We start from the raw sequence: 15,948 nt of genomic DNA on the forward strand, positions 1-15,948 counted from the left end.
GGATGTTTCTGTTTGTCAATATATAATAGATAGTTTGTCCAATATAATCAATATCGGATCTGTGTGCTCTTGTATTTTTGAATGTATATTTTTGTTGATCTTTGTGTCTGAAGAACGTATTGTTTATTCGAAATTCGTTCTGAGAGCAAAAGTTAATAAGTAGTTCCTAAAGAGTTTACAATAAATTTTTCAGAATTGATTAACTTCTTGGGAATAAAACTGGATAATCGTCTATCTTGGTAAGACAATATACACTCACTCCGACTGTCAGCTCAAACGGGCCCAACTTAATGAAAAATATCTCTCATAAACAATGGGATGTCGACGTCCAAACTCTTATGACTGTTCACTGAAATTTGGGTTTCAACCTGAGATACAGTCGGAAAAATGAAAAAATACCCATGAACGAACATATAAAACACGCTGTATTTTCCTGTCACCATGTCGCAAAGAAAATTGCCCAGCGCAAGTACATGTAATAATAATTATTACATGTACCTGTGATGGTCAATTTTTTGTGTGACACGGTGACAGGAAAATACAGCGTGTTTTTTATGTTCGTTCATGGGTATTCTTTCATTTTTTCTACTGTACAATACGCTAAAGTGTTACGTTTGGCTTGTTCTCTTGTATGTAATGAAAGCATGGATAATAAAGGCCAGCTCCACTAACAAACTTGAAGTCTTTGAAATGAGGTGCCTGCACCGAATGCTTAAAATATCATGGACATACTTAGGGACATATTGCGAGGAGAACGATATACTTGTCGGCAACTGGAACTCGAAGGAAATATAGAGGGCAAGAGAGGTCTAGAAAAAGATGTCATGGCTGGGTAATATTCGCCAAATGATATTAATGAAATTACTCTTAATAGAATAATGTAATCGTGACTATCTAATATCTCACCTGACAATACAATGCACGGTGGACGCCACGCAGAAATACACGGCACCTTTAAGAAGTAAAGTTAATAATAAATAATTGAATAATTATACTTAGTCACTATTTTCCCCCTCACTCGGAAAATATCGACGTCACGAAAAAACTTGGAAGAAATTGTTGGAAATCGCGATTGCAACAATTCATGAGTCCTTACCATTTTTCTCTCGAAGAGTTTAAAGTGGCCGAGCGGGTTACTAAGTCAATTTCATTTAAGTAAATACGTTTGCAATATCTCCAAACAAAATATACAATTATCAGAAGTGACTGTAATTAACGAAAATAACTACCTATTTTTTTATCGAGATTATGAGGCAAATAAGAAATGTACAATATCTAAAATCACCCAGTGAGTATTTTTCTCGTTAAATAAATTTTTTATTAAATAAATTATATTATTATATATAATATATAAAATTATTAAATAAACTTTAGAATGTTTAATGATTTGTTTCAAGAATTCTAATTAGAAGACAAATTACAACTACAAAATTATTCTTGCTGATTTAAAAACGAGTTTAGAAAGTAATACATAGGTACACTCCAATAATTATTTTAAAGATTGCCATTGTTATCGTTGAATGAAAACTCAAATTTAAATGCATCAAAAGAATTAAATAATTTTTATTATAATCCGATCGACCCGACCGACCCCAAATTCCGATAACCAAAGCTATCTGAATACGTCTCATCGTTGTCTCACGTAAATTCAATCTCGCACCTAGAAAGCTGCTAACGCCATCTATTTCTAAAACCACTGGTGTCGTACATAAACGCTCATTTAGTTTCGTATCTTCCAGTATATTTATCAGTCAACGGTTTTAGTTCTAATAAATTTTGTTGGTTAGTTACATAAAATAAATTAAATAAAAATGAAATAATGACTTGTTTTGAGGAGGGTGGAAAAAAAAGTGCCTTTTCCTCCCTTGAATGATTACTGCCCTCCGCTACGTGTCGGGCAGTAAACTTCATTCTCGGGAGGAAAAGTAGCACTTTCCTCCCTTGTTATACAAATAGCTATTAATTGCATTATTAGATAAGACAATAATAATTATTAGTCTCTAATATGTAGATATCTACATCCTACATTACTATGTAAACATAAACCTAAATCGGTAAAAGTAAATATCTATGAATCTTAGTTTCCAATCAATACTTATTTAACATATTCATTCAAAGATACGCCTTCGATTAATCCCCGCCAGTGTGTTTGTTAAATCAAATAAAACAAAATAATGCTTCTAAATGAACAATCAACAAAAAAGCATCAACAGCATAAATTTATCATCAACGCATTATCAACATCTCGCAAATCGCAATCGGCTGTCCATCCCATCTAGTAGGCCGCGTCCGCCGCCATCTGCGATAGCCGGCACCGTGAACCGTACGAATACGTACGACTACGCTACGGCGAATGTAGGTAGGTAGGAATCAAAGTAGGCGCGCGCCTACAGATCCCGATCGGAGGGGGGAGCGGCACACACTCACACACACCGAACCAGAGTAGGGATGGATGGAGATGCTCCTGATCAAAACATAGTTACGTTACGTCGCTCTCATCCGTAGAGCGTGCCGCTCTCGTTTCTAGTTTGCCATGGTGGCGCGTAGTGAGAGCATGTTTGGGTGTTACGACAGTTACTCCTATAGACTGTGGAGTTTAGCCAATGTCTGGAACACCTGTCAACGTGAGTAAACGTTCCATTGTTCTGCCTAGATCGCCTTTTATTATTTTTGTTCTGTGCTTAATCAGTGGTGAGATTTAGTTTTTACGTGTTTTGTTGTTGCCTATTGCTTTTGTTCCGTTTAAAGAAGATTGTTTGTAAACAATTGATGAGAGACCATGACGTCAGTTGCTTTAGGGGTTAGCCCACACACAGGTATTTCCACTGTTTGGAGTTGCGTGGCCAATATTTTAGTTAGTTTAACGTTTTGCAATAGATCTTTGACTTTTTGTGTTCTTCTATTTGTAAATATAATGACCACTATTTCAATAACAATTATTAACATATTTAAATTCCGCGCATTTAAATCTTGTTAAAGGAATTTTCAATATAAGACATATTTCACAGCATTTTTCTACATATTCTGCAAATCAGTAAACTGTACCTAATAGGTATTTACAAAACTAACAATCTTCGTTCTTCGTCCATACCTACTTACTAACCATTTACATCCATAATACGATGATTATTAAAACTACATACTTGAAAAACTCATCACTTATCTGCATCAAAATATTCCAATGCATTAACCATTAACCTATTGTCTACATACCTTACATCTAGTAATAACTACTATTTTCTGCATCTTCTTTCATTCCGACCAACCACAGCAAATTGATGGCGGCTTACTCCTTTTATGGATAGATCCCATCCCACACTCTCCACACTAATCACATTCAAACGCCTATAATAGAACACCTGCACACGCACAGGTAACCAATATATTATGAACTGTTACACGACTAATGCGATTGGTTCTTTCGTGCCGGTACGGTACAGGTGGTTTTCTACCTGTGCACACGTGACCTCGCTCACCTGCGTTCCTTTTTGTCTGATTGGGCAGGTGGGTGGCGCTTCAACCAACCTGCTCATTGGCAGGTGATAATTTGTGCTATCTTCCTAATCTATAATTGTAAATAGAAAAATGGGTGTTCATTGTAGTTGTCTCCATCGTACACGTTAATTTGATGAAAATGTTTGTAAATATTTATGAAATCAGACCAATTAACCCATTTTGTTGTTTTTGTGTATATCATTCATATTAATTATGTTTAATTAGTTCATTTGCGTAACTAGATCATTGTTTCTTTTATATTTTAACTGTATCCAAAGACATTTTCAAGAGAATTGATTACTTTGTGGTATACAAATTATAAAAATGCATATTTTGAAAGATTTGTTTCCTATTTTTTATTTAAAAATTCATAGTGATTCAAAAACAATAAATTTTTACAAAAATGTGCCACATATATTATGTAAAGTACGTTTATTCGCTTATTTTTCTTGTAATTTTATGGATTTCTTAAATATTACGATGTTTTGAATTTCTGGAAAATGACATGATATTTTTTTTTATCCAGCCAATCTGGCAATATTTTAATGTAGGTACATAAGTAATGCAATTTTTCCTTACCATTGGTTCTATATAAAGTACTTCTATTCGCTTATTTTTATTGTAATTTTATGGATTTCTTAGATAATAATATTACGATGGGAAAATGAGATGCTATTTTTTTATATCAACAAATCTGGCAATATTTCTATACATTGTACTGAACTTTTCCTTATAATTAATAATTGTTCTTTATTATTTTCTCAAATCAGTATCTATAGTTCTTACTTAATTACTTAATACATAGAGTTTTATGTGTAGGTACGGTACAGACACAATATTCAATGGATTTTATTTTATTTTTCCTAGAATATTTTTCTACCAGTTTTTTGTTATTTCAAACAAAAATTTCTCGGTTTCCATTGTTGTAATTAATTTATCCAATGTTTGATTTTCCTTTTTTTTTGTATTTCAGTCTTTTTTTTTGTCATCAGCGTTTTTTGAGCCATTTGTACCTACTGTTATTAAGTAGCATCTACTATTTTTTAGTCAATAACTTTTACCATCTTTATGCTGAAAATTTTAGCAGTGATATTTTGGGCAAGGGTACCTATAATAGTTTATCTGAAGTTTTTATTTTTACCGTTTTATAGACAGATATTTAGATAGAGGTGCCTTTTACAGGAATAGTTTTTGAATCAGAAAATATCAAAAAAATATATGCTTTTTTTTAATCTCCTGTTTATTAACAATAATAGAATATTATAACAATATATTTAAATACAATATTCAACAAAGTATAAGGAGGAGTAGTCTTGTTGGTTGAATTAAACATTTTTGTTTAATTTTCCCTTTTCCATCAGATTCTTTCTTTGCCGATCTAAAATTCCTGTTTCTATTTAGATTTTCGAATTTTTCTCACTTTATGTACCTACAAAGTATATTATATTTTATATTTCATTATTAGCCTTTTAATTTCGAACTTCTAACCCAAGATAGGACAGACTTCAATTTAATTTTATATTGTACAGCTGGTTCCAAAAAAAACTGATACGACTCTTAAAGCGTATTTTGAAGAAAATTGAGCAGTGTACTTTATTCTTCTTCTTCTTTTTGTTTTTGGTCTCGCTGCAAGGCAATTACCAGCACGATTTATAGGCGATCTTGATGTAGTCTGGCTCTAAGCCATATCAAAATCGTTGACTATGTTCTTGTAAAAAGCTTTTGATGAGGTGTGATATAATGAATATCAGTTTAATTATATTTAATTTATTATATTTTGATGGATAAACACTTATTATTTACATACTGTCACTGTCACTGCCAAATCTTAAAATTTGTCAGATAACTTCAACCTCAAAAAATGGCTGTTTGTTTGTTTATTTTATTATTTGTCTGTCATAATAAATATAATATAATGTCAGACCAATCATACACTGCTCAAAATAATCAAATCTTATTAAGAGTCGTATCAGTTTTTTTAGGAACCAGCTGTACCTAGTATTTATTGCTATCTAATATTTTATTATTGTTAAATTTTAATAAAAGTTTTCTTAACAAGTTAATTCTTAGGCTTGCAATAATAAGAATTTGCACGATAATTTTGTACATTGGAGATCTAATTAAGTATTAAAAATAATTGTCTACCTATATAACTACACTGACTACAGATAGCCGCAAAATTAGATCACCTACATTTTTTAACTAAAAGTGTAGATTTCGATTGGCCACAAGTGTTTCGTATTCGTATCAAAATAATCAAAGTAGAAATAAAACATACTTTCTATTTGTATAATCTTTCAAAGCGGCAAGCAGAATATTTCCATTTAAAACACGCGGCGACATCTAGGAGATTATTTGGGAACCTTGCACGAACCTTCCGTAATTTGGATCACTTCTTGTGAAATAGTATGAAAAATATTAAGAAAATACGTTAAGTACAGTTGAAAATACGTTTTTGGATATAGATAACAATTTTTAATACCGTTTTTTACCAATAATTGCTGATTAATATTTATTTTTATTCTTTTTATTTATAACTTTTTTATTCTGTTGTTTGTTTTCACAATTTTTGACTAGAATTATTATTTCGATAAATTACAATACTGTGGTTTATGTTTGTGTAATTAACAGTATACATCACAATATATTAATATTTTTGTTTCCGTCTGAGATGATCTTTTAACCTTTACAATTAAACAATTTTAGCTTTCTACCATCTACCAATAAAAATTACTGTTAAAGTTACTGTTTTCTTAAAAACGATTTTGTATGCAGATTCCACATTTTTTTCCATGTTCGAAACAAATACACAAGTACTTACATGAATAGTTCTACATGAAGTAATTCATCCTTCGAATTGTTAGCCTTTTTTTCTATAATAGAGATAATGGAGATTCTTCAATCTATAATAGACTTTCCATACAGCTGTTTAGCTCTTTGGTTAAGTAATGAGTTCCAAAATATCCCTTATGCACGTACGGTATAATAGGTCAGGCTATTAGCCAAAGATTTGAAAAATTGACTATGGTCCATTGGTGTCAATAATTGTTTGTAGCTTATAGCTTTGATGTAAACCATGAGTATTAATACCACAGATATTTATCATATCATTTGGAAAAAGATCTACGAGTTTTTCTATAAGAAGATTAATTTTCCCACTTTTGTCCCAGGTATCCTTTAATATCCCTATGATTTGTTGATTAGTCATATTAAAGTCTGTAATCAGAGGCTATTTTACTTCAAATCAGGCCCGAGGCACTACACAATTTTCGGGCCCCTAAATATAATTTAATAATAATATCTTCTTTAAATGTATTAATTATTTAATAGAAATATAGTTGCACAAGAAAATAAATTTTTTATTGACAATAAATAAAATTAATATTTAAACAATTAAACATTGTTTAAGGGGATAGGCGCAAACTTTCGGCTACAATACTATTTAAATGCATTCGTTTTTTTCGAGGCCTGAGAAAACTATGAAAAATTTAAACGCAAAATGAAAGATTACGTTAGGTACCACCGAGGGCCGAAATTCCCTTAAATCTTCGATAATGTTTATTTTAATAAGTTAGGTACCTACAGGGGTGAAAAAAAGAGAAAATTCAGTGTGATTTTTAATTTCAAATACATATCTTATTCAAAAGAAACTTTTTATTTATTCTAAAGGACATTTGACCCTAGGTAATAATGTAATCTTTCATTCTGCGTCTACATTTTTAAAAATATTTATTAGTTTTTTGAGGATTCGAAAAAATGAATGTGTTTAAAGGGCATTGAAGCCGAAAATTTGTGTCTATCCACTTAATTATAACTCTTATGGTTATCAATTTATCATTGACTCTTCGTAAAATGAAAGAATTTTGAAAATTTGTTTTGTTGTTGTAATAAACATGGTTTGTTTGGTGATCTTTCCGGGCCCCATTCAAATACGGGCCCGAGGCAGGTGCCTCACGGGCCTAGTGGTAAAATAGGCCCTGTCTGTAATCATTTCTGGTTTGCTAGTTTCAGTGTTGAATGATGCATGGATAAAATAAGTAATACATACTTGTCTTATTTTTGTTGAATATACAAAAAAAAGTAAAGTAATCTAATATTTTCAACATATTATGGGTAGAAACTAAGAAGCTCTCTTTTGCAATTCTATTAGAACTAGCCAAATACTAAACCAATGTTGTGCTGTCATATTTCAGTTTACTCTCGACCCTTGGTTTTTGGAACTTGGAACCTATAGTTTTTTCTTCTTACGATAAATTCTGACCATCTGAATTTTCACCTGAATAAATGTAACCATTGTAAAAATAATTATCTCTGGCATCTACAAGACATTTAACTTCTATGCCATACTTTTTACCTATTTTCATCTACACCCAAATGTAATGACCCAAACCAAAACTAATTTTGAATTTTCTATGAATTTTAAAAAAGGCGTAAAATGGTTGTGGCGCTATCTTCTTTCAACCTCGTTGTCTTCTCCATATCATTATCAAATCTTAATGCCGTTAGTGTTTTAAGATTTTCTCGTCAGTAGCAATAATTCTTCTACAGGTAGTTCCCCTCCTGCTTCGGTAGAAATGACGAAATGAGTAAGCCCAAGCCCAAAAAGGCCTTATTTCTACTGAATCTACATCTTAGTGTTGAATAACCTTTTCTGCATCTACCTTCTCCGAAATTGTGAAAGTTTAGGATCAATAAGTACTGCATCACTGCTTGACTAAATAATAAAAAATCTCATACTTCAATAGGGCTTTCAAAATATCGCCCAATTTTTTAGCAGGGACTCATGACCCATGCGATTTCTGACTTTTCATTTTCGCCTTTTGTAACGGAGGCTGCTTTGACAAAATAATAAAATTGTGTACCTACTTATTACAATTCTTACAAGGGATGAAACAGAAATATCAAGATTACCTTGCTGTTTTGAAGTTTGTACCACACTGTGACACTACTACTACTATAGGGCTTTTCATTCACACACAGGCATTTGTTTTGAGCTTCTGTCATATGTCGTACAATCCGTGTATATTTATATTATACACAGATTATACAACTTGTGAGCTCGAAACAAATGACAATCGATGAAAAGCCCTATTATGTGACACTACTATTAGAACCACTGACAGTTTTTGATGTCAGATTCTTTTTTGATTTTTTTGTCAGATTGAATAAAATATTTAACAATAATTTCTCATAATTCACTCAAAATATAGCTAACGCACAAGATCAAGGCCCAAGTAAGTAATTCATCTGTCAAATTTTTGTCCTAACCCAGCGCCAATGTAAACATTTACAGGTTAAACAGGGCCCGGATTACGTACACTCGATACGCACCGTATCCGCCATGTTTTACCATAGCGCCTTATGGGAAAACATGGCGGATACGATTCGTATCGAGTGTTCGTAATCCCTATGCAGATTTTTTTGAAAACGATTGCCGGAAAACAAATGTAAAATGTAATAACATTACAATCAACTATAGTTTATTGTTTAATCACATAAAATCATATTTAACTTAGCATTCCACAAGAAAACAATTTCAGAATCTACATTTAACGAGTTACATTGAAAGAATAGGTAGGTAGATGTATATCAATATGTACCGGACTTTGTCCGCAGAATCAATGTCAGAAAAGAATACTTATGTAATACTAACTTGTTCTTTGTGATCCTCAAAATTTAATGTTTTCGGGGTATTATTTTTAACAAAATTTAAGAAATGCTGAGCTCAGACTTGCTGAACGAAAGAATCACATCATACATCATGATTTAGATCGGAATACTTTTTGGAAATCCATTGTACTCTTAAGATTAAATTTTAATCACTGGAAATATTTATTTATTTTAATTAGGAATTTCTCGTAAATAGTTTATTAGGTAGGCACATGAATGTTTACTTTATGTTCCACAAAGATAAATCAGTTTACAACTATCGACGACTCACTTTCAGTTACCAAATTGCATCCACGGTGTCAATAATAAAGCAATTAAATGTTCCAGAGAGCATAAAACTTAATATTTAGCTTTTATATCCCGGTGTTTTTTCTTCTTGTGTGCCAACGGGTTTTTATAATTATAAAAACGTGTTCAGAACTCCCACTTTACTTTAGATCTAGGATTTATTTGTGGCTAATTATGTCAGATATTTTCGACAGTGCTCTAATAAGTCTAACATGGTTTTTAGTAAAATTTGTCATAAATCAATCTTGTAACAAAATTTGTGCATACATGAGGTTCCTTTGAGTTTTGTGTGCATTCACAGATAGATTAGACATTATTTGGACTTGAGTTAATACAGTATAGTATAATAATAATTTATTTCTATACGGAGCAGAGACTTGGACTCTTCCCGCATTCGAGCGCCAAAAAATTGATGCCTTTGAGATGTGGTGCTGGAGAAGAATGTTGCGCATACCTTGGACAGCTCATAGGACAAACGTTTCCATTCTAAACCAACTCAACATTAAAAAAAGGCTGTCCACAATATGTCTGCAACGAATTCTGCAATTCTTTGGTCACGTGGTTCGCAGAGGTGACGACAGTTTGGAGAGATTAATTGTTTCTGGAAACGTTCCGGGGAGAAAATCAAGAGGACGATCACCAACTAGATGGTCTGACCAAATAAAGCATTCAGCTGGAAACTCATTCTGCGAAGCTCTTAGAGCAGCTGAAGATAGAGACCAATGGAGAAACATTGTTAGGAATATTGGAAGAAATCACGATTCTCAGTAATGGGGAAACGACAGGAGAGAGAGAGAGATAATAATAGCCAAACCTAGTGATTATATTCCTCTTCATTTATGGCTCTACCTCTCATTATTCCTCTGATTTCTTGTACCTATTCATTCTAATGCTGGTCTTCCTCTCCTTCTTCTATTCTATGGAACATAGTTGCATCTTTCATTTGCATTACATGCTCATACCATAAAAGCTGTTTGGATTCTATTGTATACGGTCTATATTTGTCTACGCCGTGAAGAATATGCGCCATGAAAAATAAGAAGAAAAAGGATGTACAATACCGTAGACTCTACCGTAGACATCCTTGTTCTTCTTATTTTTCATTTGGGATGTGATAAAGTCTGAATATTTGACATGCTCTTCTTAGATAGTCCATTTCTACTACTTCCAGTTTTTTCTTCCCTTTCATCTTCATTTGGCAACATTTAGATCCGTACGTCAAAATTGGTTCTACAACCGACATGTAGATTGTCAATTTTGTTCGTAAACTAATTTTAGAAGACCAAAGTAACGATTAGTGTTTGTACCACATTTCGGCCCTGTCATAATTATCTGCTGGATGTCCTGTTCCGATACCTATTCCTTTATTCGCTATGGCCGTCTCTAGGTATTTAAATTCTTCGTATTTTTTTAAAGCTCTAATCGAGAGTTGTTTGTCTTGTTCTTCGTACTTGATTCTAAGATATTCCGTTTTGTTTAGGTTGATTGTGATTCCCCAATTTTCGTATTCTTCGGTTAACTTTCAAATCATACAATCCGTGTCTTCCTCATCGTTTGCCATAATCACTTGATCGTCTGCGAATAAAAGATTTGTTATGTACTTGTTCCCGAGTCCTATTCCTTCCCATTCCAGTGCAATTTCTCCTCCAGTTTCTTTAATGCTTCCTCAATATAGATTTTAAATACACACATACAAACTTATATGGAATTTTCTTTTCTAAGTAGCCATTAAGCATTTTCATAATAACAAAAAAAAATTACGAAATATTAGAATGCCCCCACGGAAGCGTATTAAATAATTTTGGTATTAAGTACCGCTTGTCGTCATAAGGACTTAAGCCGTTTTGGATTGTTCGATGCAGTGTTGCCAATCGGCGGATAATTATCCGATTTTCGTACCTTTTTGAGAGTTGTCGTATCTTCTTCGTATCTTTAAATAAATCGGATATTTGCGGATATTTTTCAGTGTACCTACCATCGACTAAAACTTTCTCATCCATATATTCCCAACACCAGCAACACATTAATTTTGTTTGGTTCCGCCCAAATTTTTATAAATATGTAGTCTATACTGGATGAATGTTAGTGACATCATATACTTTTCATCTTTTGACAAAAGGGACATGTGCCGATTCTTTTGTTTAGAATTTAAATGCACAAGTGAGTATTAGTTCGAAGTTTTGATGAGTATTAGTTCGATGAGTATGAGTTTATTGCCGTCCGATGAGTTTTTAGTTTTTAGTCTTTAAACTTATGAAAGCTAATTCACACACGATTTAGTTTTATTTTCATTTTATGAAGTGCAGTGCTTAAGTAACTCAGGACTCGATAAAATAATGCATTTTAAAAGCATTGACCAGAAATTTTGCGCCTATGCTATTAATGTAGCTGTAGTTTATTTTGTATTGATTTATTTATTATTTATTTTTCCAGTACCTAGTTTTAGGTAGTTATTACGTTTTAATAAAATAATATTTAAAAGTGTTTTTTTTTACTTAAATAATCATAATAAATTAATATAACGATCCAAATAATGAAATATTTAGATTTATTTATTTATTTAGAATTTAACACTTACGATTACGATAATACAAAATACGAATAATATAATAATAGTAAGTAAATACATAGTATTTACATACATGAATCAGGTAATAATCAGATAGGATACGAGATTTTCATCTATAAACGAAAATTTTTAAACCGTGAAATAGAGAATCCAGTAGATTAAAGGGCCGGTTGTTCGAACGCTAATCAGAAATGGAATCAACTGATCATTATCAAATATTTAATTACTGTCAATGTCAACTTTGATTGGGTTGCTGAAAACATAATTGATTACAATTATGAGATTAATTGATTAATTAATCAATTATGTCAATAAGGGAGCGTTCAAGTATTACGTAACGCAGGTTGGGGAGGGGGGGGGGGGTCAAAAATCTTAAAAAATCTCGTAACGTAATACTTGAACGCTCCCTAATTGTTACGTTAATTGATAATTAATAATTAATTAATCAATCAATTATGTTAATTATCATAATGATAATTGATTACAATCATCTGATTGGCGTACGAACAACGGATTTTGTTATTTCATGGTTGTTAAGGGGACTAAAAGAATAACATTGGCAATATTGATTTTATAACAGAATAATTTTGGACCTAGCGTACCTTTTCGTGACAAATCGGATATTTTTCGAGCGATCATCGGATAATCTAGAGAAATGCGATTGGCAACACTGGTTCGATGCTAAATACTGAATGTTGATACGACCTAATACATATTTGGCTCGCGTTTTGAATTCTTTAAGACATTTTTCATATGTATTTCAAAGTAATATTTTTTTTTTGAAAATACTTGTTACTATTGCGAAAATAAAGGTTTTTATTGAAAATAAACAAATATACAAGGCAATCGGATACTACAGCTCGGTACGGTATAGAGGTTATTTGCTTGAGTTGCAAATTGAACGAAAATAAATAAACTAACTTTTGCGTCCAAAAACGAAAATATGCGGTGGGGTATAATATGTGGGGTTATACAACTTACAACGAGGAAAGATTATTGGTCTTGTAGAGAAAGTAATGTTCTCAGAGGGACATAGATGTAGAGCTAGGCGTAATACAGGGCGTTCTGTCCAAAACGTATGCTAGGTAACAGGAACTAGGAAAGCTCAAAAATAAATCAAGAGAAAGTCGCCAAAAGTAATCATGGCTCTCCACGATCGTTTAATTGTCCAATTAGCTGGAAAAAAACCCAACCATTTCTCACCTGCAGCTACAAAGGGAGCTTTTGGAAGCTACAGGTGTAACTGTTTCAGTTGAAACGATAAGAAGAATAGTTCGTACCAAGAAGTATACAGCAGGAGACAGTTATAGGTTCCCGAGTTATCCAGGCAGCACAAGGTTGATCGCCTAAATTGGTGTCTTCACCATCAAAACTGGAACATTGGGAATTGACAAAATGTGCTATTTTCAAAAAAAGTCAGGATTTGTGTAAAATCAGATGACCCACGAAATCGTGTACCTACTTAGAGGTCGAAGAAGACACAGTACCTATGAAATTCGTGTTAAGAATAGGCGGACGAATTTCATAGGTCATAAAATGAAGGATTATTTACCTAATCCGAAGGTTTCACTCAATCGGACGAATTTCATTGCAAGTTAGACCAATTTCATTGCGCCCATTTGGACAATATAAATATATTCTCCTTTTTTTCTTTGTCACACCAAAAAGCTATCAAAATGTGGTTATGTTTTTTGAATAATGCGCTGATAAAGCTTTTATCACTATTAAAACTATAAGCTATAAATCGTTGTAAATGTGAATTTTTTCCTTATCATATCCAATCTATTTATAAAACCATTTTTACCTATATGTATTTTCTAAATAATTTATACTGTGGTTATAATATCGCTAGTTTAAGCCCACAACGATGTTTTTAAATAAGTGTTAACGTTTAGGATTAAAAAAAATTGATTAGATTACTTTCCGTACCTACCTAGTTTTTCAAATAACTTCCTGTGCGGTTTTGCGTTTGGCCCAAATCTTTTTGCAAACCGGACCTTTTATAAACAACGCAAAGGCTTTTTATATACGTAACTAAATAGGTAACACTTCCTGTTTTTCAAAAAATAAACATCAAGCATGAGGTAACTGATAATGATAATTTACATAATAGCTTAGGTATTTTTTAGAAGGAAGGAAAAATATTAAAAACCAATTTTAAATCTAATATTGCATCAACACGAACATTATAGGGACGAAAGCTTTAAAACCAAAAATAAACATAAATTTCCAAAGCCTCTTATAACCGAATCTACAAACCCAATAAGCCCAAAGATGTACCCTCATTGTACCGTCCTATTTCTCTCACATCCAGCATATTCAAAATACGGGACAAATTTTTAAATCGTCGTCTAACATGTCTGACTATGTCCTGTTTCTTCTGTTACAGTCTCTGCTGCGATCCGGAGCTCCGCAGCTTTCGTACCCTCGTTTTTTGGGTCTTCCTATGGGTCGCTTGGTGTTCAGGCTTCTGTGTCTTCGCCCATTGCGCCATACCTTCAGGGTCCATCCGATCTACGTGGTCTCTCCACATGCGTCGTCGTGCTCTTATGGATCTTAGGGTTTTCATCTCTGTTGTTCTCATTATTTGTTTGGTCTTTGTTGTCTCGGCCCTTGTCTCAGCTGCGTATGTCAGTACAGGTCTAAAACATTTTGTTTTATAAATGCGGACTTTGCTTTCGGTGCTCACATATTTTTTCCGCCGGATTATATCCCTCAGAAAACCAGATATTCTCGCTGCTTTCGTTGCCTGCTGTTTTGTTTCTTGCCACAGATGCCTGTCGCTAGATATTTCCACACCCAAGTATCTACAATACATTACCTGTTCGATTATATGGTCGTCCACTACTAATTTACATCTAATTGGGTTCTTGGATATTACCATCGATTGGGTTTTATCTGTGGATAGTGTCAGGTTATACTTTTCGGCGGTTATTTTAAATTTTTGTAGTAGGCGTTTTAAGTCATCTTCGTTTTCGGCTATTAAGATTGCATCATCTGCGTAGCGAAGTATTCTCATGGTTCGGTTACCCATTTTGTATCCCTGATTCATTTTGTTAACACTACTTATAATTTCATCCATTATTAAATTAAATAGGCATGGACTGGGGCTGTCCCCTTGTCTAATGTCGACATTGATTTTGATTTCTTCCTCCGTGTGTGGTTTTTATTCGTGTTTTGTTGGATCTATTGAGCTCTTTGATTATGTTTCTTTACCTCTGACCTATGTTTTTTTTAAGGATAGTGAGGGCGTCCTTTAATCGTACTCTGTCGAATGCCTGTTTCAGATCTACAAACCATGTGAACATGGGCTTGTCGAATTCTATTGATTTCTGAACTAATTGTCTAACATGATATGTAGAAACAAAATATCTCCTTATTCCTTTTCAAAGTGGTTATCACAAGGAAGCTCTACATTTGATCTCACTAGAGATTTCTATTAATAAAGCCTTTGCAAAAAATCAGCAATAATCAGTAGCAATGAGCTCCCAAGCAGTGATAACAGAAAACTTCAAAATTGTATTTATGTATTTATCAAAATGTTTTGTCTAATTCTTTGTCTTGGATTTCTGGTAACTATCATGTATGTACTTGGTCTTACTTTCGTTGACCCTAGGCCAATTTTCGTGGCACCACTTTCAAAAACGGTAAAAACTTCTTTGTCATCTCTGGGGGATTGCGCAAATGTGTCGACATCGTCAGCATTTCTGGTCTGTACAGTGCCGGATTTATATTGTTTACGAGTGTAGGCCACTTTATTTGCGCCGCCCCATGTACCTTACTAAAATAATAATTTTCCATATGTAGTAAGAAACGAACTAAGGTTGATCAAAATAATGAATTAGTCATTAGGAAGGGCTTAAGGAAACAATAATTACAATTTTTTACGGGACTTTTTAATAGCAAAATCATTTATAATATCATCA

At 32.9% G+C, this 15,948-nt stretch overlaps 1 protein-coding gene across 1 annotated transcript in view; it reads left to right on the forward strand.

The window, feature by feature from the left end:
- The first annotated feature begins 2,413 nt into the window (after positions 1–2,413).
- LOC114338902 (zinc finger protein 1) overlaps positions 2,414–15,948 on the forward strand; it is a 110,778-nt gene continuing 97,243 nt past the window's right edge. Inside the window, exon 1 of the mRNA XM_028289534.2 lies at positions 2,414–2,624. Coding sequence (XP_028145335.2) covers positions 2,534–2,624 — 91 coding nt within the window. The 5' untranslated portion in view covers positions 2,414–2,533. The remainder of the gene's footprint in view (positions 2,625–15,948) is intronic.

This window comes from Diabrotica virgifera, chromosome 4, assembly GCF_917563875.1.
Source record: "Diabrotica virgifera virgifera chromosome 4, PGI_DIABVI_V3a".
NCBI lineage: Eukaryota > Metazoa > Arthropoda > Insecta > Coleoptera > Chrysomelidae > Diabrotica > Diabrotica virgifera.